Below are 23,252 nucleotides of genomic sequence, written 5' to 3'. Positions count from 1 at the left end.
ATCACTCCATTCCCAAACGTCGTAAGAACCATTAATATCCAACTTAAATAAGCCATTTTATATACAGGCACAGCATTTTAGTGCAAATGTTTCTCAAATTGGCGGTTTGCTCGGCCGCGGGTAGTTTATTCGACTGCAATCAGGAAATACGGCACGGCCGCAGTTGACTTCATTAGTGACTTCGGGTTTTAACATACCATATAATATAGGTAATTCAGCAAAATATTCCTCCAATTTTCCCGATACGTGTAGGTATTGTGGGTTCGAATGTTGTGTGTTGTGTTCGAACGACCAATCATTTAAAGTTAACGGCGGAAAATAATTGTTGAACAAGATTGTGTTTATTGTTCCGATTTTACTAAAGCTTACGACACGTAAGTTATTAAATTTACGATATAATTATGGAAACTTAGCTTAACACCGGGTTACTATTTGATTAAGATACGATTTTGCACTTCAATTAAAACTTGAAATCCAGTCATTATGATTTAGTCACAATTTTACATAAGAAATTATCTTAAATGTTAAGGCGTACCTCAAGGTACCTTCGTGGGACCGCTTTACTTACCAGTATACTTGGCTTGTCCTTTCAAGGTGACAGTTTCAATTGTCGACACGTCACTGCGTCCCTTCGCGTTGACGGCGTATAAGTCGATGCGATAACTGACGCCGGGCGGGAGCCCTTTGATCTCGAAGAAAGGGGGCGTCCGGTTTGTTGAGACGTTGTAGCGGACCTGTTGAAGATAATTTGCTAGTAAAAGTGACATAATGGTGTAATTTCATTTGAAAAACTATAAATCTCAAAGTAAAAAATTTAAAAAAAAAGTATGCAGAGTATCATTGGGTTGATTACTCTGAAACTAATAAAAAATTGTATCAGTAATGTGTGCAATAATTTTTTTATAGTATACACCTGCCAATTGTCAATTTTAACACTATGCCATTAAAATTCAAAATTCTTCTTCTTCAAAACTTCGATTTTTCAGTTGGAAAGCGTTAAACTTTTGTCACTAAAAGTGATAACAGAAATTTCAAATTGCTAGATCCTAATGAAACAGACGACCTTTAAAATAATCCGTTTATTTTTTCCAATATACTATTAACAAGAGAACAAGAGAATTTTATGTCCTATTTTATACGTCTAGCTCAAAACTTCTATCGAAGCTCTGATGTAATTTTAAAGACGTAGTAAAAGCAAAGTTTTGTTACATAACTCTCCGAAACTAATTTAATCTCCACTACGTACCACGGGTGTGTTATATTAGCTATATTAAAATATTACAGAGACAAATTTTAGATATTGCGCTAGTTTTAGGTGCTAAGCTTAGAATCGTAATAAAGTAAGTACTTATCTCAAGACATATATTTAAATAATTTACCAACGTCATACATATTTGAGCAATGGTCAATGAACAAAATTCTGCGTAAACAGTATTTTGATACCGATGGGATAGTTACTATATTATAATATAATATCTTGTTTATTTCGGGCGAACTTCACCTATAATAATATAAATCACACATCTACAATAATCCATTAATTGATGTACCGTACAGTATCACTCAGCTTAAATATAAAGCTTAAATAATATTCGGTGCCGGCGGCTATATTTCCGAGCTTATATAACCCGGCAACCTTCAAATCTAGGGTGAACAGGGATCTTCTGAGCGAGATCACTCCATCATAGGCCACGTCTTTGCCTTTGGCTAGTCTGTGGCCAAGAGTAAGCCCATTTATAACAAAAAAAGTGTAAAGTCTGTTCGGAAAGAGAAGACAGAAAGAGTGAAATATATGGGGTCCACTACATTCCTCAACTACCGAACAGACACTCTACTTCACTGTACGTGCGATAAACTGCCTGCTCGCGTTGTATCGGCGCTATCAAATCATTGCAATGACTTTCAGGTTGAATACTGCACCATCCATACAGAACCAGCATGTCTGAGCCAGTCAGAGACACAAATGGACAATTATTACGTTCAAATCATAGCAAATTGGTTATGATTTCAAGGTCAAGTAAAACTGGTTCGCGTGAAAACGAAATTCGGCCATAATCCGTATATACAAGTGCCAATGCAGTTTTTTTTTCCGAACGCTATCAAATGATTGTGGTACATGTTGTGCTGTATTGTTTGTCAAGCATTTGGACAGAGTTCAGCGAATTTTGCATTCAGTTCGAACCAATTTTATTTTTTTAGGCTTTTCTATGACTGCAGTTTTATTTATAAAACAAACCGTGACAAAAAATCGTAGAAAAGTCTAACAACGAATATGTTTCCATAAAATATTATACCGAAGTGTGTACCTATACTTTGTATAACTTTTTAGAAAAAAAGCTTAAATGATAACCAGTTTAGTATTTTTAACGCTCAGCTAATCGAATTACTCTTATAAAGTAATGATTATATTGATTATAGTCAGAATAATCTACATTGATAACATTTTTTCTATGCCAGTACTTAAGATTGGGCAAGGGTTATTTTAATAAAAATAAGATAAATCTTCAAATTAACCAAATATCTAAAGTTTATTTTTGATGTAGGTATATTCACATTAAAATATACGATTTAACTACTTGAGTGTAAACTCAACAATTCACGGTATTCAATTCGATGAAATTTATGAGAATAACATTTCTGAATCTCAAGAAACTTAAAACTTACGATCAAAGATGGCAGCTCCAGCAACTCCATAAGGAAAGTCTGGGGGAGGCCACCATCGAAGTTCTCAACGCATTCCACGTATAAGGAGTCGATGCTCTGGTTCGCCACAGTGCAGTTTTGGAGGTGGAATGGACGACCTGGTTAATAAGGTACACAGATAAGTTATGGCACTCAAAACCTGCCTACCTAAATATTGACTATCCACCGAAATAATTTTGTGGAAAGTGCCGCCAGAAACCTAATAAAGGCCTCTAATCTAAACAAGAACTTTGCTTTAGATTGCATTTAAATCTGCAGAAAATTTTAGCGCGACATGTAGGCTATCTTGTCTAAGTGCCTCTTCAGTCACTGCAACAACCATCAGTAAAGGTAATGTGGTCAATGATGACAATCTAAATGAATAAAGATCAGATTCAATTGAGATTTTTTGGCCAAGGATGACAATCTGTAATCTAAATCAATATTTTCAAACCGAAGGTCGCCCTCCCTTTAGAGATCCGCGTATCCTTTACTAGCCGTAAAGAAAAACATTATGATAATTGAATAATGAAAACTATTGATCTGAACTAAAGAAGATCAGGCCCACAGAGGATTCTAAGTATGGCCAGCGATGACCAACCAAACAACAAATGATCAGTTCTATCGAAGATTCTAAAGCCAACGATGGCCAACTAGAAAAACAAATGAAGACCATCTCCACCGACTCACCAGCCGCCACGAGCTGGAAAGAACACGGCACCTTCTGCTGGCCCACAGAGTTCTTGCCGTAGCACATGAGCGTGCCGTATTCCATGTCTGTGGTGGGGGTGTAGTTCAAGGTCGACTTGTGCCCGTTGCTGTTGAATAATCTAGAAGAAAAATATGAAAATATGATATCAATGATGAGATGTAAAGCTTCAAGGTCACACAGGGGTTTGAAAAAAATTGGACAAGAGTGAGACTTTTATTTTTCCGGTAATAGTGAATCATGTCTTTTTATGCAACAATATTATCTAACTCGTATAATTATGTAAAACAATTATCAATTATTAATACTTGTGACTACGCACACATACTTGACTATATCTAAGACTTCTAGGAGGGACATGCAATATATATTATTGTTGTGTGATTACTCCAACGTGATCCGTTATCAGGTATTAAATGGCATAAATTCTATCAAGACTTGACCTCAAATAATTCGACATGCAAAGCCAACCAGACGAAACTCTGGTTTTGAAGGATTTCAATATCTTATGAAATACATACTTAGGCGCTAGATCCGTTTGCTCTCCAGAATTGTTAAACGTCCAATGAAACGACGTGACAGCCGGGTTTGCGTCGACGGAACAGTGTAGAGATACAGTTTCATGCTTGAGGGCACCGAAAAGTTCTCCATCGCGTTGTTGGGCGCATACTGGAGCATCTGTTGACGTAAATAGTAAATGAATAATAAAATAAAAATAACACCTTTAACATAATATATTTATAAAAACATCCTGACGTTTGAAAATCTTTAAAATATCTGTCGTCAAATTCATTTGTTTCAGGATGAACATCAATCTGACAAATAAATAATAAATTAGTTGGTAATTTATTCTCGTAAGAACATTCATAAAATTACTAATTAATTATAATCACTGGTCCAGCTTTTGTCTTATTTAACGATATAAGTTTTTTTGATATAAGTGATTTTAATGATATAAGTGAATCAACAAACGGGTCGTCAACTAAGGATCGGTTGCACCAAACCGTCTGTTACCGAATTTCGCGTCCGCTAATTGTTTCTTATGGGTATTGGCACACTAAAGCACACCTTTAGTATTGTAGGGAATATCTTTGAAAGCCGATTTTGAATAAAATTTACAAGTTTTCTTGACACAACAAGAAGCAAACCGTTAAAATTCTTAAATAATTCTCAGATTCTAAAAGCACTATAAAATCCTGAAAGCTTTATTTTATCGACAATAACTTCAAGCAAAAGCCACCAATTTCAGTTTCCATTAACTTCTACGATATAACTTAGAAAAAGTTATACTTATCCTGGGTCATGGCACCAGAATAATGAAGAATAAGAGTGAAACTCTATAATGATGAAAATAGCAAGAAAACTATCAAAGTTGGGGTTTAATCTAGATTGATAGTGCCAAGTTTGCCAAGATAGCCAGGGCCATTTTAATGAGAAAATAATGAGTTGTGTTAATAATGAAATTTTGATATTTTAAGAGATAATATCTGGGCGACCGAGCTTCGCTCGGTTCTATTTTAATAATATATCACGTCTTTAGATAAAAAAGAACTCTTATAAATACAAAAACAAAAAAAAGACAAAAAACAAAAACTTAATTTCTGGCCGGGATTCGAAACCCTGACACCTACGATCTATCTGCGTACATTAGACCGACCTCGTACGACTGAGCTAAGCGGAATCGATGCGCGCGCGGCGAAATTAACGACCATATTTTACATTTACTAACGCGAAAGAAAAACTCATGAAAACTCGAAAATTCGCGTTTTTTTCACCCCCGAAAACCCCCACATAACAAATTTCAGCGAAATCGTTAGAGCGGTTTCCGAGATCGTCGGTATAAATAAATAAATAAATATACAAGAATTGCTCGTTTAAAAGTATAAGATTAAATTACGAAAGAAGTATTGAATAAAAATTATATACCTACTGCAAGAAGCGACTGGAAAAATCTCTACCAAGTTTATACAGACAAGTTAAACTACGTTACTTAGGATTTTATGACTTGAATGGTTCCTATCCAAGTATCCACACAATCACGGAAGTACTATCTACGCAATCACGTTTGAGTTGTGGAGGTTGCAATAAAAACGGTACGCACATTATAATGCATCACTGCAAATTCATACCGTCACCGTTATTGAAGCAGCGATTATGTTCGAGCCTTCAGCTGTAATTGATATGATGACCAAACATCAGTTTACCGTTAACGATAACCACAGACTATCATCGTCATCATCATCATCATTTCAGCCACTAATCGCCCACTGCTGAACATAGGCCTCCATTCGTGTACGCCACTTATCCCGGTCCTGGGCTAATCTCATCCAGAAGTGCTCCGCAGTTTTTCGAATGTCGTCCACCCAACGAGCCAATGGATGCCAGGCGCTTCTTACATCCGATAGCGGCTACCATTCGGTTCACCTGCCATCACTCTGCCTGGCAACATGCCCCGCCCAATTCCATTTGAGTTTACCGCTAACCATAGCCACAGACAATCATACAGTATGGCCACTCCCGTTCTCCGCTGAAAGTGCCGCGCAGCGCGCACCCCCTCTCGGTTACTTCACAGTTACCGCCTGTTAAAACTTGACCAGTCGACCTGTCATACCTCACTCATGCAAGCATGGTACGCGTTCACCTACACGAGCTTAGACTGCCGTAGGAACGCGCCTCTTTCATATATTTGATCGACATTGTCCGAGATGTGCCAAAACTTTTTAACAAAAAATAAAACCGCCTTCAAAAATAAGCGCGTTACAAAACACAGAGAAACTAAAAAGCCAAAAATAATAAACCTCTCAATTCAGATTTCTTATCATATTGCAATAAGCTAAACATCCAAATTATAAACAAATCAATTATTTTTGTAGTCGGTACCAGACCTATTCGTCGCCTTGCTATTGCCTGTTTGACCCACCCAACCATACACAGGCTGGTACCGACTCCAAAAATAATTGATTTGTTTATAATTTGGATGTTTAGCTTATTGCAATATGATAAGAAATCTGAATTGAGAGGTTTATTATTTTTGGCTTTTTAGTTTCTCTGTGTTTTGTAACGCGCTTATTTTTGAAGGCGGTTTTATTTTTTGTTAAAAAGTTTATTTATTTGTTGATTTTTAGTGGTTCCTAGTGATATTATATGTATCAGTCCGAATACATGTACAGTAGTGAAAGAATTATCCTTTAACTCCTAACCATTGAGGAGTTGACCTTCCATCATCAGCTCAGTTTATTTTTAGTGGTTCCTAGTGATATTATATGTATCAGTCCGAATACATGTACAGTAGTGAAAGAATTATCCTTAAACTCCTAACCATTGAGGAGTTGACCTTCCATCATCAGCTCAGCCACATAAAATTATTACCATCAGACGTAAATACTGGTGTACCTTTGAAAAATAGACTAAAAACATTACATGTGCCTATAACATTTGAAGAGTTCCCTCGATTTCTCCAGGATCCCATCATCAGACCCTGACTTGGTGCCAATGGGACCATCTCGGGGTTATACCGGTTCGATCAAAAAAAAATTTTGAAAATCGGTCCACGATTCTCGGAGATATCGAGTAACATACATACAAAAAAAAAATAAAAAAAAAAAAAAAACATTCAGTCGAATTGAGAACCTCCTCCTTTTTTGAAGTCGGTTAAAAACAACGCGTTTTGACGAAGCGAACAGCATCAAAAGGATATCAAGGCCTAACCCCAACCATGAAGCGTTTAATGAGAAAATTAATAATAACGAGTGTGTCCCTTATCCCGTTACCTGGTAAATTAAATTTGCCCCAGGCCTTTACGCTGCATTCCACAAAAGCGCTGGGAAATTTAAAGCATTTTCAGAGAAAATGCAAGTTTTAATACCTTATTATGGGTAGAATGCGGGTAAGTAAGCATATTATATTTCAGCGGGCGTCTTTAAAACTGTGGAGAATGTGAGTATTTTAACGGAATATAAAAGATAATATCTTTTATATTACCTACAAATACCTATATTTATACTAAATATAGGTATGAAAACGGATAACTCGTGCACTTTAAATCCATACTAATATTTATTTATTTATTTATTCTTTATTGCAGATAAAAAAATAAGTACAAAAGGTGGACATAATGCCTTAAAGTCAACCACTGGGTTAAAAAGAAACATTATTTTGATACGTGCAGGCATCGTGACAGAAAACAATAATCAGGTATCACTTTCTATTATACTATTTACAAATTAAAACTATTATCATTAAATACTATAATGAGGATAATATTATGAATGGGAAAGTGTGTGTGTCTGTTTGTTTGACGAAGCGACGAATTGACGTGATTTTTTAAGTGGAGATAGTTGAAGGTATGAAGAGACATAGGCTACTTTTGGTGTCTTTCTATTCTCCTACTTCCCTAAAATAGGTGGTAGAAGTTTGTACGGGGCATTCCGCGCATTTAAGAATTTAACTCGAGCGAAGCTGCGGGCGAACGCTAGTTTATTATAAGCAATGTTCACGCTTGAGACAGAAATAATTGGAGATTGATTTCATCAACAAGGAGCGACGTCATGTCAAGTATTGTTCAGTGTGCCACGACCTCATAAGCATTTATTAAACCCAAAAAAAAAAACACATTCAGTCGAATTGCGAACCTCCTCCTTTTTTTGAAGTCAGTTAATAAAAATATGATCCATTAGCAATCGTTTGCATATATAGCATATTTTTGGGGGGTTTGTGGTGTCATTTCCTTCTTTTTCGTCCTTAGAACCTTGGTCCTATGAACCACAGTTCTGGGGGCTTTATTTTCTTCTGCATTTTCTTAAATTAAATTTTAATACGTAATATGTATTCAATATATATATAGTAAATGGGCTATTTTTTTTTCAAAGTTGTCCACCCCACTTTTTTTGGATTTGGAAATTTTTATGTACTTTCAATTCAGAATCGCGAGCTCTTTCCGTCCTAATAGGAGAAAAAAGTGTCCCAAGGTTGTTTCCTATTCCGTTACCATTTCTTCATACATTTTGTAAACGCGGTAACGGAATGGAAGGTTTGAAAAATATATGGAAATCTTGGGACATTTTTTTTCTCCTATCAGGATCGAAAGGCCTCGCGATTCCGGGTATGAATCGCGTAAAAAATACCCATGTTAGCAAAAAAAATGGGGTGGACAACTTTGAAAAAATGGTCAAATAGTTGTTGCAAAAAAAAAACATTGTCAACCAAACGTTTTTACAAATTCTTAAAAACTTTCAGGTCTTGCAAAAAAAATATTACCTAAAGAGGTAGAGGTATTTCGACGGGTACCTCGGCGGTCGTGGTGGTGTAGTGGTCGATCACGTCAGCCGCGATAGCTGGAAACCCGGGTTCGATTCTCAACTTCGCCACCACCAGTGGGCTTGATCGCTTTTTCTTTAGTGTATGGTATCTATTTCAGTTTACAACCTAAATAGGTAACTCTTACAAAGCCAATCAAATGTGAACCCTTCAATAAAACACGTTGCCGTAAGCCGACGCTAAGGACTCATATGTATGTGACACTCTAAACGTTGTCAGGGTTTAAGCGTCTAAATCGCAATCTAGGCGTCCAACCAAAATCCGGGTCCGGCGTCCGGAGTCCGGACACATACGCAGACATTTCCGAGTAGAGCACGTAAATGGACTTTAGTTGCCACTGTTGCCAGGGAATTTAGAATCCGATTTAGCATTTAGCTGTGGTTTCTACCATTTTGAACTTGCCACAGACATGTATAGCAAACTACCTCTTGCCCGCAGCTTTGCTCGCGTTAAATCCGAAAATTGCGAAGTGTTCTATACAAACTTCCACCCCCCATTTTCGGGAAGTGAGGGGTAAGAAAGAGACGAAAAGTAGCCTATGTCACTTTCCATCCCTTCAACTATCTCCACTTAAAAAATCACATCAATTCGCCACTCCGTTTTGCCGTAAAAGACGGACAAACAAATAGACACACACAGTTTCCCATTTTATACTTTTGGCTCATGAGTCTTTTATAATAATTCGATTAATAATATTGATATTTTTGCTAATAATTTGTCCAGTTTCAAGAACAAGGTTCGGCAATTACTGTTTTCTTGTTAACTGTATTATTTTTTCATTAAGTAGATTTTATAAGATGCATCCTTGCGTGTGTACTCAACTACTGCGTGTGTAATTTTGTTAACTATTTTTACTTAAATTTAACCATCTAGTAATGTAGGAAACTCTAGGCCTAGATTTATATATATTTTTGTAAACCGTACTTGTAAAAGGCTGTTTGATTTCTAAATAAATTAAAAAAAAAAAAAATGAGTCGTTAAAATTCAATTCCAGTATTTAGGAAGAATAATTATTTTGTGATGTATCCTAATAAATTTGATACGGGGTTGGAATTAATGAATCGCCGCCGCCGGTTTTAAAGAACATAATTATGCTAAACCACCCAAGTACCAATGTTATCACATGAGATATCTATTGAGATGTGTCTTTCATTAAGGGATCACAGATCGTCCAACTGGCGTCAGTCGACTTAAACCGTCAGCTTACGCAGTGCTCTAACTAAAAATTGCAACGTAATTTGGATTTGCTTTTGGTGTGAGAACTGTGAGAATGTAGCCATTTACAAAGAAGCTATTTACAAAGATTGAAATTTATTTATTTATTTATTATTCAAATAAGTTACACAGCATACAAGCAACTGTGAGAATGTAGCCATTTACAAAGAAGCCATTTACAAAGATTGAAATTTATTTATTTATTTATTTATTTATTATTCAAATAAGTTACACAGCATAACAGTAAAACCAAAGCACTGTGAAACTAAAAAATAAAAACAATAGGTATAGCAGAAAAAACAGTAAAAATCAGACAAAAAAAAAAAACAATATTCTATTTAGGCGACGACGTAACAGCGTGGCTCCGTTGCGTCGCCTGACACGGCGTAGGGTAGAAATTAACCTAACCCACATAATACCACGCGCCAATAACAGGCGTAATATTCTATCAGATCGCTGAAGTAACAGAAGAGAAGCTTGCATTCAGCAACCAAACATATTTAATTAACTTTCAAGCCCATTGAAATGTAGAAAATTTGGAGGTAAATCTTTGCACATGCAAGACGATCGCCTGGGCAACTTTTAGGTATTTCATGATTTTACGCCGTTTCACGACATGCCTAGGAATCTCGTGATCTGGCGGATTTTACGATCGGCCGCCGACATATATACAGGGTGTTTGGCACATGACCCGACAAAATTTTTTGGGAGGGTTTATGGTGTCATTTCCTTTGTTCATGATATATGCCATCGTTACAAAAGAGCTCTTTACTATTCCTAAATACTTTGTATTATTATCCCAACCGTTTTAAAGGACCTTATTTCCAAAATTCTTTTTTCCACTTTGCATGATTCTGGTGCTCTCATATCTGCTTTATCACCACATCGACATCCAATAAAAATTGAGTATTTTGAGTAAAAGTGGCCAAATCAACACAACACATCCGAATTTACGCAATCAAAGTGAACGATCTAGTAAAAGCTAAACTTACACCTGACCAGCAATGACACGGGGTTGCTAGTCCCTTTTTCCTCGCTGTTGGCAGCCTTGCAGGTGTAATCTCCAGCAGCTGCCCTGGTCACCCTTTGGAGAACCAAGCTCTGGGCGCTAGTATGATGCCCTCCCCCATTTTCCGATCATTTATCCGCTTTCTTGTTATCGACATCCCTTAGTACTTGAGAACTTGTTAAACAAAAGTCCAAAAGGAAGTTATCAGAAGGACTATTTAGAAGCCACCGAAGGAGTATTACAAAAGGTAAACTTACATCTGACCAGCAGAGACACGGGGTTGCTAGTCCCTTTTCCCTCGCTGTTGGCAGCCATGCAGGTGTAATCCCCAGCTGCTGCCCTTGTCACTCTTTGGAGAACCAAGCTCTGGGCGCTCAGTATGATTCCGTCAGCTTCGTTGTGGAGGATCTCCGTGTTCTAGAAAACAAATGAAGGTTTATATTCGAAATAGAGAATATTGGCATGGTGACAAATGACTATCGCATCTCGTCTTAGTAATAACAAAGAGGATCGAGTATTATACAGAGTTACTGTTGAGGTAAAATGTGTAATCACAGTGCACATACAGCCATCTCTTGACACAGACTTAAAACTTTTGAACCGCAGTTTTGACAATTTCGCCCGTATTGTTAGCATGATATGTGTTAAAATGTCAAATATTAATATTAGCGCCATCTAGCCGAGCGTTCCCCAAAGATGTAACGCCATCTAAGCCACCGTACCCTTTTCTCTAGGGCTTTGAGGTACGTTTTTTTCTTAGACTTTTTGGTAATAATCACGCGAAAAATTTCTGAGCCTCCATCATAAATTGTTGACTTTTTAGAATAATCGATAGCGTAACAAACGTCATGGAAAAAAATTACATTCAATATTATGGAGATTGTGAAGAAACATTTTCCGTGACATGAAATTTTAAGTAACGTCATTCTAAAACATAAACACTAAATTGTAGGCTTTGTACTCTTTACCAATCATAGAGAAAGAGGCGACCTCTTAAGTTTTACTCCGATCCCTAATATTTATATAGCGATCTCTTCTATAGCGAACTCTAGTTCTTATAGCGATGTTTTAGGTAGTGGATTCTGTAGAGGTATAGTTGTTAGCATTACATACAAAAATGTACATGATAAAAAGTTGTAATACAAAGTTCACTAGCATCAACAAGATAAAAATTAAATACGTAATAATCTAATCATTATTCTTATAAACAACATGAATAAATCTTAAATGACACACGCAGATCTTAAAAAAAAAACAAATTGGCTCAGTTTCCGTCAGGTTGGTATCAAAAGAACAACATTAATTTGGAAAAAAACTTCCCCATCTAGTTTACTTTGAGTTTCACAGCACGGCAATTCCTTGCAGGCTTGCAGGAATTTATTTATAGCCCTCAAAGGCCGGAAAGTGTCATTTTCCTTTTAGAATAAATAGAGAATGCTTTAGACGCAAGATGGGTAAAGTAGTTTTAAAGTAAACATTTTTTAGTTATAGTGTACTTCCACTAATGTGTGTAAACATCAATCACAAATAGTGCATTACTATACAAGTGCGTAAAAAAGGAAGTTTGAAACGAGTGGCGATAAATTAAAATACGACCGAAGGGAGTATTTTAAATCGACACGAGTTACGAATTTCCTTTTCGCACGTATATCGTACGACGTTTTTCAGTACAGGTGGCCTTCCGAAGTTTCATCTGATAAGAAATGACCCACTTCACGCACTAGCGCGTAAAAAAAACACTATCTGTACTGAGAAACGAAACGTCATCTCAAAAGTAGCAAATGACGCTTCAAAAGTACCTATCATTGTACCCATTATATTAAAAGAGATGCATGGTGTGTACGTCTATGCATAGAAAAAAATAATTAAACGCGTTGGCGTTTTTTGAAAACTGTACAGATTTATCTACTTATATTAAATTTAGGAAAGCTTTTCAGGATGTCAAATAGGTACTTTTGGTGCGTTATTTAATCTGCTAATATTGTTTCTGACTGGGTCTATTCCAAAAAAGTTTAAATATTTTTTTGAAAATAAAGCCTTTTTGCTGACAAGTAGATAATACTTTTAAATAAATACTAGAAAATTCCAACTACTTTAAACTAGTCTGTATTTTTAACCCCCGACGCAAAAACGACGGGGTGTTATATGTTTGACGTGTCTGTCTGTCTGTCTGTGGCATCATAACTTCCAAACGGATGAACTGATTTAGATTTTTTTTTTGTTTGAAAGCTGACTTAATCGGGAGTATTCTTAGCCATGTTTCATGAAAATCGGTGCACTATGTCGCGGTCGGGGGTTTTTTCAAAATTTTAATTTTGTTACGTAATAGGTTAGGTAAAGATTTCTCGTTACTTTTTTTATCATTTTCGCAATCACTTATTAAGTTTGAATTCAAAGGAAATTTCTAAAATTAATTATGAAGAAAATTAGGAGTAGCCTAACAAATAAACTTTATCCAGTAGGCGTTGAAACCCTATACATAATTATCTTTCAATTTGTTAAATATGAGACACTTTAGTACACTGTTTTAATTAATTTGCTGTGAAAAGGCTTCTTCGCTTAAAATATTTAATTTGTCGACCGGTCTGGCCTAGCGCGTAGTAACCCTGCCTGCTACGCCGCGGTCCCGGGTTCGAATCCCGGTAAGGGCATTTATTTGTGTGATGACCACAGATACTTTGTTCCTGAGTCATGGATGTTTTCTGTGTATAAGTATTTGTATATTATATATATCGTTGTCTGAGTACCCGCAACACAAGCCTTCTTGAGCTTACTGTGGGACTCAGTCAATCTGTGTAAGATTGTCCTATAATAATTATTTATTATTTATTTTTATTTATTTTTTATGTAGCAGGCATCATATCTTTTCCAGCAACTTTGGTGCAGCATTGTCGCGTTAAAGGATTATATTATACAGGATGGCCCAAAATTACGTTGACAAAGAATAGGGAAATGTTGAAATAAACCAAAATATCGAAGTTACCGAAAATATTTTTTGGGCCCATACTTACATATTGTATATTTCTACATCATAGATATTTCGACCACCCTGTATATGTTCGAAGCTTGCTGGAATAGTTAATTAGGATTAATAACAGTAAAATGAGCCGTAATTTGTCATATACCTAGAAAACACGTATGAATTGCTTTATTTCTACCATGCCACATCTCGGACACTGGCGATCAAATATATGAAAGAGGCCCGTACCTAGTACACAGTCTAAGCTCATGTAGGTGAACGCGTTCTGTGCTTGGATGAGTGAGATATGACAGGTCGACTGTTCGCGTTTTTGACAGGCGGTAACTGTGGGTAAACCGGGAGGGTGGGCGGCACTTTCAGCGGGGAGCGGGAGTGGCCATACTGTACGATAGTATACTCTTTATTATACTGTAACCATCATGCTGCATGAATGGAAAAGTTACGATGTTTTTAAAAACAATAATGGTCGATTTGAAAGTACTAAAAAATTAAATTTGAAACTCTTTAACGAGTTTCTAGAAATTGATAAAAAAATAACAACGATATCATTATTTCGGTCGGTGAGATTATTAATTTAACGAAGTTCTTAAAATTAAGCAAAATAACGAAGGAAAGCATAAAAATTCGCATTTTGCGTTCTTTTAGTTTTATTATGCAGTGCAGCTTTTATAACAGTGCATTGTGCAACGAAGGGCGGAAGTTCAATATTGCTGACGAGAGTAAGTTAGATCGTGACGAGTTGTCAGAGCGATTTAAAAACTCGAGTTTACAATATTCTTACGTCCTGAGTTTACACACAATGTTTTTTATCACATTTACCTACAACATGAAACATTTCACAACAGTTTTCCGTGATCATGAATTCATGATGCATGCAACTGCGTCGAAATATCCGGAGCTCGACAAAAATCAAAAAGGTAATCACGGTCTATATAATAGACGGGATATATCCCGGTCAATATAGGCAAGTCTACTAAAAAAAGTTAAACACGGTACTACTACAAATTTCATAACTCCCCAGTTAGAACGATTTTTCTAACTCCCGCTCCGCATGTGATGAAAATTAAATAAACGTCAATAATTCAATAATTCAATATTTTCCATTTCCTAGTAAACTACGAATAGAATTCTCGCATAGATTTAAATGTCATTCACCATTCATTCCGTCCCAGCCAACTTCAATCAAATTCTAACTAGATACGGCCTATGTATTGTTCTATTCATTTACTGTCCACTCTGCGAGCCTAGGTACAGTCAACAACACAGCTGTGAATACAATATACAAAGTGCCAAAAATATGTAGGTATACAGAACTTTTATTGCTTGTACTTTAAGGTGTGTATATAACTATACATATTTTGGCAGTTTGTATTTACAGCTGTGCTGTTGACTGCAACTACTGCAAGGCTCGGAACCGGTTTATTTTTTACCGGTTAAAACCGGTTTATGTCGATTTTACTCCGAACTTTCTAAATAACTCTAACGTTATGAGAACTTTATTTTAACCGAATTAAACCGGTTTATTCGACGAGTAGCGAGACGCACCGGCGCCGCGTAAATACCTACGTTCACGCACCGACTTTTTTGTTTGGCTGGAACAGTATTTACCTATCAAGCTGCGGAATAAACCGGTTTATTTTGTCCTAAACCGTTTAATAGAACGAAACTTCTATGAAACCGTTCCACTAAAAACCGGTTTAAAAATAACGAAATTTAACCGGTATCCGAGCCCTGGTACCTTCTCCTCTGTACATCTGTACCTGTACCTAGCTGACTAGTAATCAACGGAGTATCGCTCTCTTGAAGTGGTGCGACAGAGCCAGCCTGCGTTTGGGTCGCCACGTAGCCTCAACGATTGTCATTTTGGCTAAGAGGTTAGCTCGCTTGGCAGCTTTTGACCAATATTTCCAGTATCTAGTTGCATTGAAATATGTGTCCTATATATTTCATTTTGAGTTTAGGTTTCTTTGTTGTGATTTTTGGAGATAGGATCTTCTTATTCGATGGCTGCGGAAAACTAGTGCTGTGTTGAAATGAATTAATTTACGGTTTAAGCGACCAATTCCAGAACCTTGGGTGAAGTGAAGCTATTAATAGATTGACTATATTATTTTTATTGGTATAAGCGCTTGTAACTAAGCGGTAAGAGCGAGCAACTTATGAACTTTCGATCCGGAGGTCGCGGGTTCGAATCCCGGCTTGTACCAGTAAGTTTTTCGGAACTTATGTGCGAAATGTCATATGATATTTGCCAGTTGCATTTCGGTAAGCGAAAACATCGTGAGGAAACCGGACTAATTCTCCAATGCCTAGTTACCCTTCGGGTTGGAAGGTCAGATGGCATTCGCTTTCGTGAAAACTAGTGTCTACGCCAAATCACGGGATGAGTTGTCAAAGCGGACCCCAGGCTCCCATGAGCCGTGACAAATGCCGGGATAACGCAAGGAGGATGATGATTCTCATTGGTGACATTTATACCCTGTCACCACACGATTCCCATCATCATCATTGGCCACAGCATCTTTCCAGGTGATAGTTGCAGCACTTGCAGCGACTAAGGAAAGAGGTAGGTATTCTGAGCATGCAGTCTACAGCTTACATCGGTTTTGATGGCCAATATCGGGTCGGCATTTCCTGCCGCATCGATCACAAATGTGCCTTGACTCCTGGGGGGGTGGTCCAGCAGCTCAAAGATCATGACACGATATACCTCTATATCTAATTAAACTGCAAACCTATACACGTTAAACTTTCGTGAGACGTTCATCTACGGTTGTACTCACGTTATTATATCGCTATTGCTGCGACATGGAGCGGCGAGCGGCGCGTTCAGTCCACGGAGCTTAGCCGCCGCGTGAACTCCTATAATATATATACCTGATATAATATATACCTGAAGAAGGGCTTCCAAATTGGCCCGAAACATGTCGCAGCAATAGCGATATAATAACGTGAGTACAACCGAAGATTCATTAATTAACTGGAAACCTGTAAAATTTTCATACTCACATCATGGAACCAGACTAGCCGATGTACTTTAGGGTTGGCCCGCACGGAACATTCGAAGTACACGTCATCTCCCTCCTTTATCTCGTCCGGGTTAAGGCTGGAGCCCATCCTCAGATCCACTATCGGAACGTCTGCGGACAATAATGGGGTTTAGTTCCACGATAGGAACGTTTGCGGACAATGGGGTTTAACTTAGCGTTGCGCCTTTGACTGGCCTTCAAGCGTGAAGGCTATTGGCTGTATATGGTGAATTCAGCCAATTTGTGATATGAGAAAGTATTGTTTTGATTTAATTCCTAGAATTCATTAATTTAATTTAGTGCCAATATCACAAGAGTATACATATTGTTGCACCTTTTACTACTAACTTTTCCTTCAATCCATCCAGCTGTTTTTAACCCCCGACGCAAAAACGACGGGGTGTTATAAGTTTAAAGTGTCTGTCTGTCTGTCTATCTATTCTGTCTGTCTGTCTGTATGTGTATCTGTCTGTGGCATCGTAGCTCCCGCAGGGGTGAACCGATTTAGATTTAGTTTTTTTTTGTCTGAAAGCTGAGTTAGTCGGGAGTGTTCTTAGACATGTTTCATGATAATCGGTCTACTATGTCGCGGTCGGAGATATTTCAAAATTTTAATTTTGTGGTTATTGATAACTAAATTTAATTTGCAAAATATCGAATACAATCAAAGAATCAAGCTTTAACTTCCACTTACAGTTCCTATACTTTAGGTGTATTCACTATTCAGCTAATTTGTGAATTTGAAAGTGGTAATTAAACATAAACTTAACTATTTAAACACACGCGAAACATAAAGTTTTCACGAATCAAGTGATTGTCCAAATGTGCTCTATTCATAAATTGTCTGAGAACCTCTTAAAAGACAATACCATTATAGATATAATGGTCTTTAGTTTTGTCATGCCTGTAGTCTCGGTAGACAATAGCGTTGTGCTCGCATTGTAGCCAACATAATATCATCCATAACGGATGAAGTGTTCGATGAATAGTTAGGCTGGTATCAATCTGGACAATCTAACATCTATTCTATTCAAATAATTATACAGTTTGAATCTTTACTTGACAAAGAATTAAAGAAAGATCTGGAATAAAATCCCTTCTTATCTTTTAAACAGTGTAGGTAATTTAAAACATCTGTGTTGTGTACACTAAGAACTAAGAATAATTCTTAGCTTAATTATTAAGTTAAAAAAAAATAGTTGTTATTGTGGAAATAGTTTCAGTAGAACCTACAAAACTAATTTGTTCCGTCGTCGTAATTTGTTGAGTCGTCGGCGTCCCGAAACCTAGAACTACAACGTTCAAGTTTCTAATGGGTTGACAACGCGCATTTGACACTCCTTGAGTTGCAGGCGTCCATAGGTTACGGTGACCGCTTTCCATCAGGCGGACCGTATGCTCGTTTGCTACCGACGTAGTATAAAAAAAAGTGTTATTAAATATCTCTGAAGCTAAGCGTTTTCTGGAACTTTTTAGAAAAATTCGCACATAAACCTTTGTCCAAACAAAAGGACCAAACCATGTGACGTTTTTTAGCATTATACACCGACTACATCCCACGATGCTGGTCTGTTTCGCTAATAAATCTACAACGAATTCAAGACAATTAGACAAACAAACATTTAGTGCAAGAACTCACAGTGCACATTAAGCCTCCATTCATCTTTCTCAACCAACATCTTGTCGTTTTATTTGTAAATCGTTTTTTTACTTTTTAATAAAATACATTCATGAATGGGTACAATGATCTTTAGTATAGCTATGTGTGTAATTTCGACTATTTCCCGCATTGTGTTGGCAAAAATAGGTCAGTGAATCTATAATATTCTCTTTTCTCATTCTATAATATCTCTTTGTTTGTGTCACTTGCAGGACACAATAGGAAGAACAATGGGATTCAATGGGATTACGTTTATAGGCGTGAAGTAATAAGCTGTTGAACCTTTTTTTTTAATTCGATGCCTACATAAGTAGATACTTTTTCTTCCGAGGAAGGACATGGAATAGTTTTTTTTTATCCCGGATATGATCTTGGGAGTGTAAAACACATCTATCACTATCTCTCCAGAAACTAACTAATTTAGGCATCGCCTGTTAATTGATGTTAAACATTTTGTTCAAACTGAACTATTGCCTTTATGTTTTATCAGGCGCCATCCTAATTCATGGACAAAGTCGCAAGCACAAGCTAGCTCGTTAATAAATCTACCAAGGAATCCAGGACAATGAGACAAACACAAGAACTCACAGTGCACATTAAGCCTCCATTTGTCTTCGATGGCCGAGTCGGGAATGTGCTTGTTTTCGGCCCGGCACATAAGGAACTTCCCGTCGTCTTCCACCGCCGGCACTAGGCTGAGGACGCTTAGTGTTTCGTTGTTTTCTGAGAACTGTAACAAAGAATATTTTTTAATAAAAGTAGTTATTAAAAAAAAATCTGGAAGATAAGAGGGAAATAGACAAAGGAACGTGATCAATTCTAGGAGAAAAACATGGGAGACTTAATTGTTTTCTGTATAAGCGAAATGAATTTAAAGGATGCTAAGAGTTTTGAATGATTCACGGTTATTTTCATTAGACTTATATTGACCGGAATATAGACCGTGATTACCTTTTTGATTTTTGTCGAGCTCCAGATATTTCGACGCAGTTGCATGCATCATGATCACGGAAAACCAAACCATGAAAACGGTATCCCGGTCAATATAAGTCTAATTAAAGGATGCTGTCCAAAAAATGGGAAATTAAAATTACTACAACGATAAACAGTCACTGAATTTAGTTGTTGAGCTAAGAATTAAATTTTCAAAATTAGTTGAACACCTATGTTTATCAAAACTACTGTATATAATACGTGAATGAAATAATACCGTAAGTGTATTTAACAAAAACTTTGTTCACTTTCTTTTGCTTGTGTTCCTTAAACCAAATTTCGTGCTTCTAAATTTAGAGCTATCGTAAAACAGTTATAGCACCAAATACTTTAAAACCATTAAAAACTACACAAACCACTGAATCGTACTTAAGATAGTACAAAGTGAAATGCGGAAGCTTCAAGACATAAAACACGGGTATAGAGACCGTGACAAACAGACAAAGGAAGCGTTTTTGCCTTTTGAGCTATCCTCTAAAGAATCAATTAATTAAAATACAAAGGAGCAGGGACGGCAGGAAACAGCTCACTTGGTGGCCTGATTTTTAGTATTTTATTTAGTCAGAAACTGCATAGATTAAGACAACTCGAGTTCAGGATTATTTGTGATTCAGAGCGTCTACATACTCTACTGTTACTCTTTTTAAAAAAAGATAGCAGGATGACTTGGACGCATTCTATCTACGCTGGAAGGATTAAACACATGACAGGGTTAAATAAAATAAAAATCATTTATTCATGTACCAAAAATAGCAGTTATAAACAGGCCATAAACTATATTAACACAAAATAGGCTTCACCATGTCCGTGCCTGAACTAGGGAGATCCTGTATCTCAGGCAGAAAAAATAACTTACAAAATAAAACAGGGAAATTATTTGATATCATGTGCATAGGTGTTCCACTAAAAAAAAAAATTACATTACAGATGGAAGAAGCGAGAGGAGGCCTTTGCCCAGCCAGTGGGACACTACACCAAGCCAGTAAAAAAAATCTGTTTCTAAAATACACTTATAAACGTCACTAGAAATGTTTGCGATTTTTGATTCTGGCAAATGGCAATTTAGTTCATACTTAGTCTGATAGGTACTAGCTATCAGACTAAGTATGAACTATTTTTTTTTTTCATAATCAAATTTAAAATCTCATATTTAGTTAATAAAAGCTTCATCTAACTTCAAACTGACCGACCGGTCTGGCTCAGTCGGTAGTGACCCTGCCTGCTAAGCCGCGGTCCTGGGTTCGAATCCCACAACAAGCTTTGCTTAGTTTGGGGCTAAGTTGATCTGTGTAAGGTCTTACCAATTTTTATTTATTTATTTAAACTCGGCAAAATCCAAAGAGATTTACTTCTTCACCTTATAAACCTTTTTGTCTGCCGTTGCTTGCATTTCTTTCGTTACTATAATTGATTTTTGCTATAACTTCTGTATTAATTGTATACTTACGTTTTTCGCCATCCGCTTCAGCTGCCTATTATTCTTCCACCAGGACACTGAGGCTTCAGGTCTTGAGCCTGTCGTCTTGCACTCGATCTCGTATCTCTTGTCTGCCGAAACTTGCTTCTCTTTCGTTAATATCGTCACTGTGATCGGTTTCACTGCAAAAAAGAGAAAAGGTTAGTGTGATTAGTTTCTTTGCAAAAAAGCAAATGATTTAGCTCATACTGGTATTCACTTAATTTTGTCTATGGTATACATCACCGGCCAATAAACTCATAATATCCTTATTTGATCTTTAATTGTTTCCATTATTATGATTTTTATAGTGAACTAAGGGAAATAAACGCTACTAGTTATAATAACCTCATTATCACATGGTATCTCTGAAAAAAAATCACAAGTCACCGGAGACTGTACTTGATTTTGTCCAATAAATGTTTTTAGGAATCGGTAAAAAATAGTTGTCCCTATAAATAATAATGTTAACTTAGTAACACATTTTTATATTTATTTAGATAATATATTTGTCTTATATTATTATAATATGTATATTAAGTCTAGCGGTGCAAAGGGGCAACGCCGCCAGCATCCTGGGATCACTTCCAGAGGTCGGTTCTCTAGGTGAGATTTTTTATATTTAGTTTTAGCGTCAATTTTTTTTGTTGTGTATATTTATATATAATTATTGTTTAATTTGATTGTAAAATTTTATATTATTGTATACAGTCATTTCCGAAACTTGTGAATTCATGATAATATTTGTACCAAAATTACCATAACCTAACCACAAAATTAAAATTTTGAAAAAACCCCCGACCGCGACATAGTGGACCGATTTTCATGAAACATGGCTAAGAACACTCCCGACTAACTCAACTTTCAGAAAAAAAAAACTAAATCTAAATCGGTTCATCCGTTCGGGAGCTACGATGCCACAGACAGACACACACACAGACAGACAAACAGACAGACAGACAGACAGACAAACAGGCGGACAGACAGACAGACAGACACGTCAAACTTATAACACCCCTTCGTTTTTGCGTCGGGGGTTAAAAATGATGCACAAAAGACCAGATTCCTTAGCAAAAATAATCCATTGTTCATTTCTACACTCCATTGATGTTATTACTCAAGCCGCGTGACCCAGATCTAGAGTAGAGCAGAGTAGTTTGAAATCGTGCCTTTAGCGTTTGAAAACTCTAGCTTCTTTTCCTAATGATTTACTTAGAACTCAAGTTGTGCTCTTTACATGCTTTTAGTATAAACGCGAGTTAAGATCGTGATTTTGCTGGAGTTCGGTTAATTGGTAGCTTTAAGTTCTTTTGTAGATTTAATTGGATTATTTACTGACATCCAGAATAAAACAATAAACAGGTAGTCTGGCTCTGTCACGCCAATACGCAAGAGCGATAGAGATAGATATCTACGAGCGTTCCGTTTCGTGAGCGTTTGTGCCATTCGGCTACGTATCCACGACAGATATTACCTGTTCCAAAGGTGAAATTATAGCAGAGCAGAGTCAATCAACTCCCTATTTAACTTTTTTATGAAATATTATAATCAAAAACTTTGGGCTGACTAGTCACCATTGCTTTTATTCAACTTAGCGGCATTTTTTCCATTCAGTAACAGTCCCAAACCTACATGAGTACAAACGTTTTTAGTAGAAATAAAACTACTTTTAAATACACACTCAGTGTTATTGAAGTGGTTTGAAGATAACTTCAAAGAGCAGTAAGTTTTCCAACAGTGCGGTTATCTGAGCACACCTTCAAAGTTTTTGCAAATACGCACTCGACTTTCTGACTTCAGCAACTTTCTTGTTCACGTTGTAACCATCCATCAGCTCAAAAATTAACTTTAGGAGAATATAACATACTCACAGTTGATGTCCGATTTAAGTTCTTTAGGTTGAGACTGTGATAAGTTCTGCTAGTGTGACCGGTTTGGCAGACCAAGCGGGTATTTAATTGCTATCAGTCAACGTTAGGAAACTTCACAGTGTTGATGCTCGTGCAAATGAAAGAGACAGCCAAATATCGGAATAAACGGAGAAACTATTAAAACGAATACTTACAGTTCATATCTAGACTAAGGGGCTTTAGTTAAGAGACTTAGACGCTAAGTTGGTATTAACAGCCTGGTAGACCAAGCGAGCGTTCAAATTCTGTCGTCAGACGTTGGGAAACTGCACAGTGTCGATCCTCTTACAAAC

The 23,252-nt window shown here is 36.8% G+C and overlaps 1 protein-coding gene across 1 annotated transcript in view; it reads right to left on the bottom strand.

Moving 5' to 3' along the window:
• Positions 1-23,252, bottom strand: part of LOC125232428 (hemicentin-1) — a 380,757-nt gene that overhangs the window by 9,455 nt on the left and 348,050 nt on the right. Inside the window, exons 7-14 of the mRNA XM_048138084.1 lie at positions 21,041-21,192; positions 19,189-19,330; positions 16,921-17,051; positions 11,189-11,348; positions 3,913-4,069; positions 3,373-3,512; positions 2,665-2,801; positions 569-734 (exon numbers count right to left, since the gene is read on the bottom strand). Coding sequence (XP_047994041.1) covers positions 569-734; positions 2,665-2,801; positions 3,373-3,512; positions 3,913-4,069; positions 11,189-11,348; positions 16,921-17,051; positions 19,189-19,330; positions 21,041-21,192 — 1,185 coding nt within the window. The remainder of the gene's footprint in view (positions 1-568; positions 735-2,664; positions 2,802-3,372; positions 3,513-3,912; positions 4,070-11,188; positions 11,349-16,920; positions 17,052-19,188; positions 19,331-21,040; positions 21,193-23,252) is intronic.

Source organism: Leguminivora glycinivorella, chromosome 13 (genome assembly GCF_023078275.1).
Source record: "Leguminivora glycinivorella isolate SPB_JAAS2020 chromosome 13, LegGlyc_1.1, whole genome shotgun sequence".
In the NCBI taxonomy this organism is placed as follows: Eukaryota; Metazoa; Arthropoda; class Insecta; order Lepidoptera; family Tortricidae; genus Leguminivora; species Leguminivora glycinivorella.
Note: the sequence above shows the minus strand (reverse complement) of the source record. Positions and strands in the feature narration are given on the sequence as shown.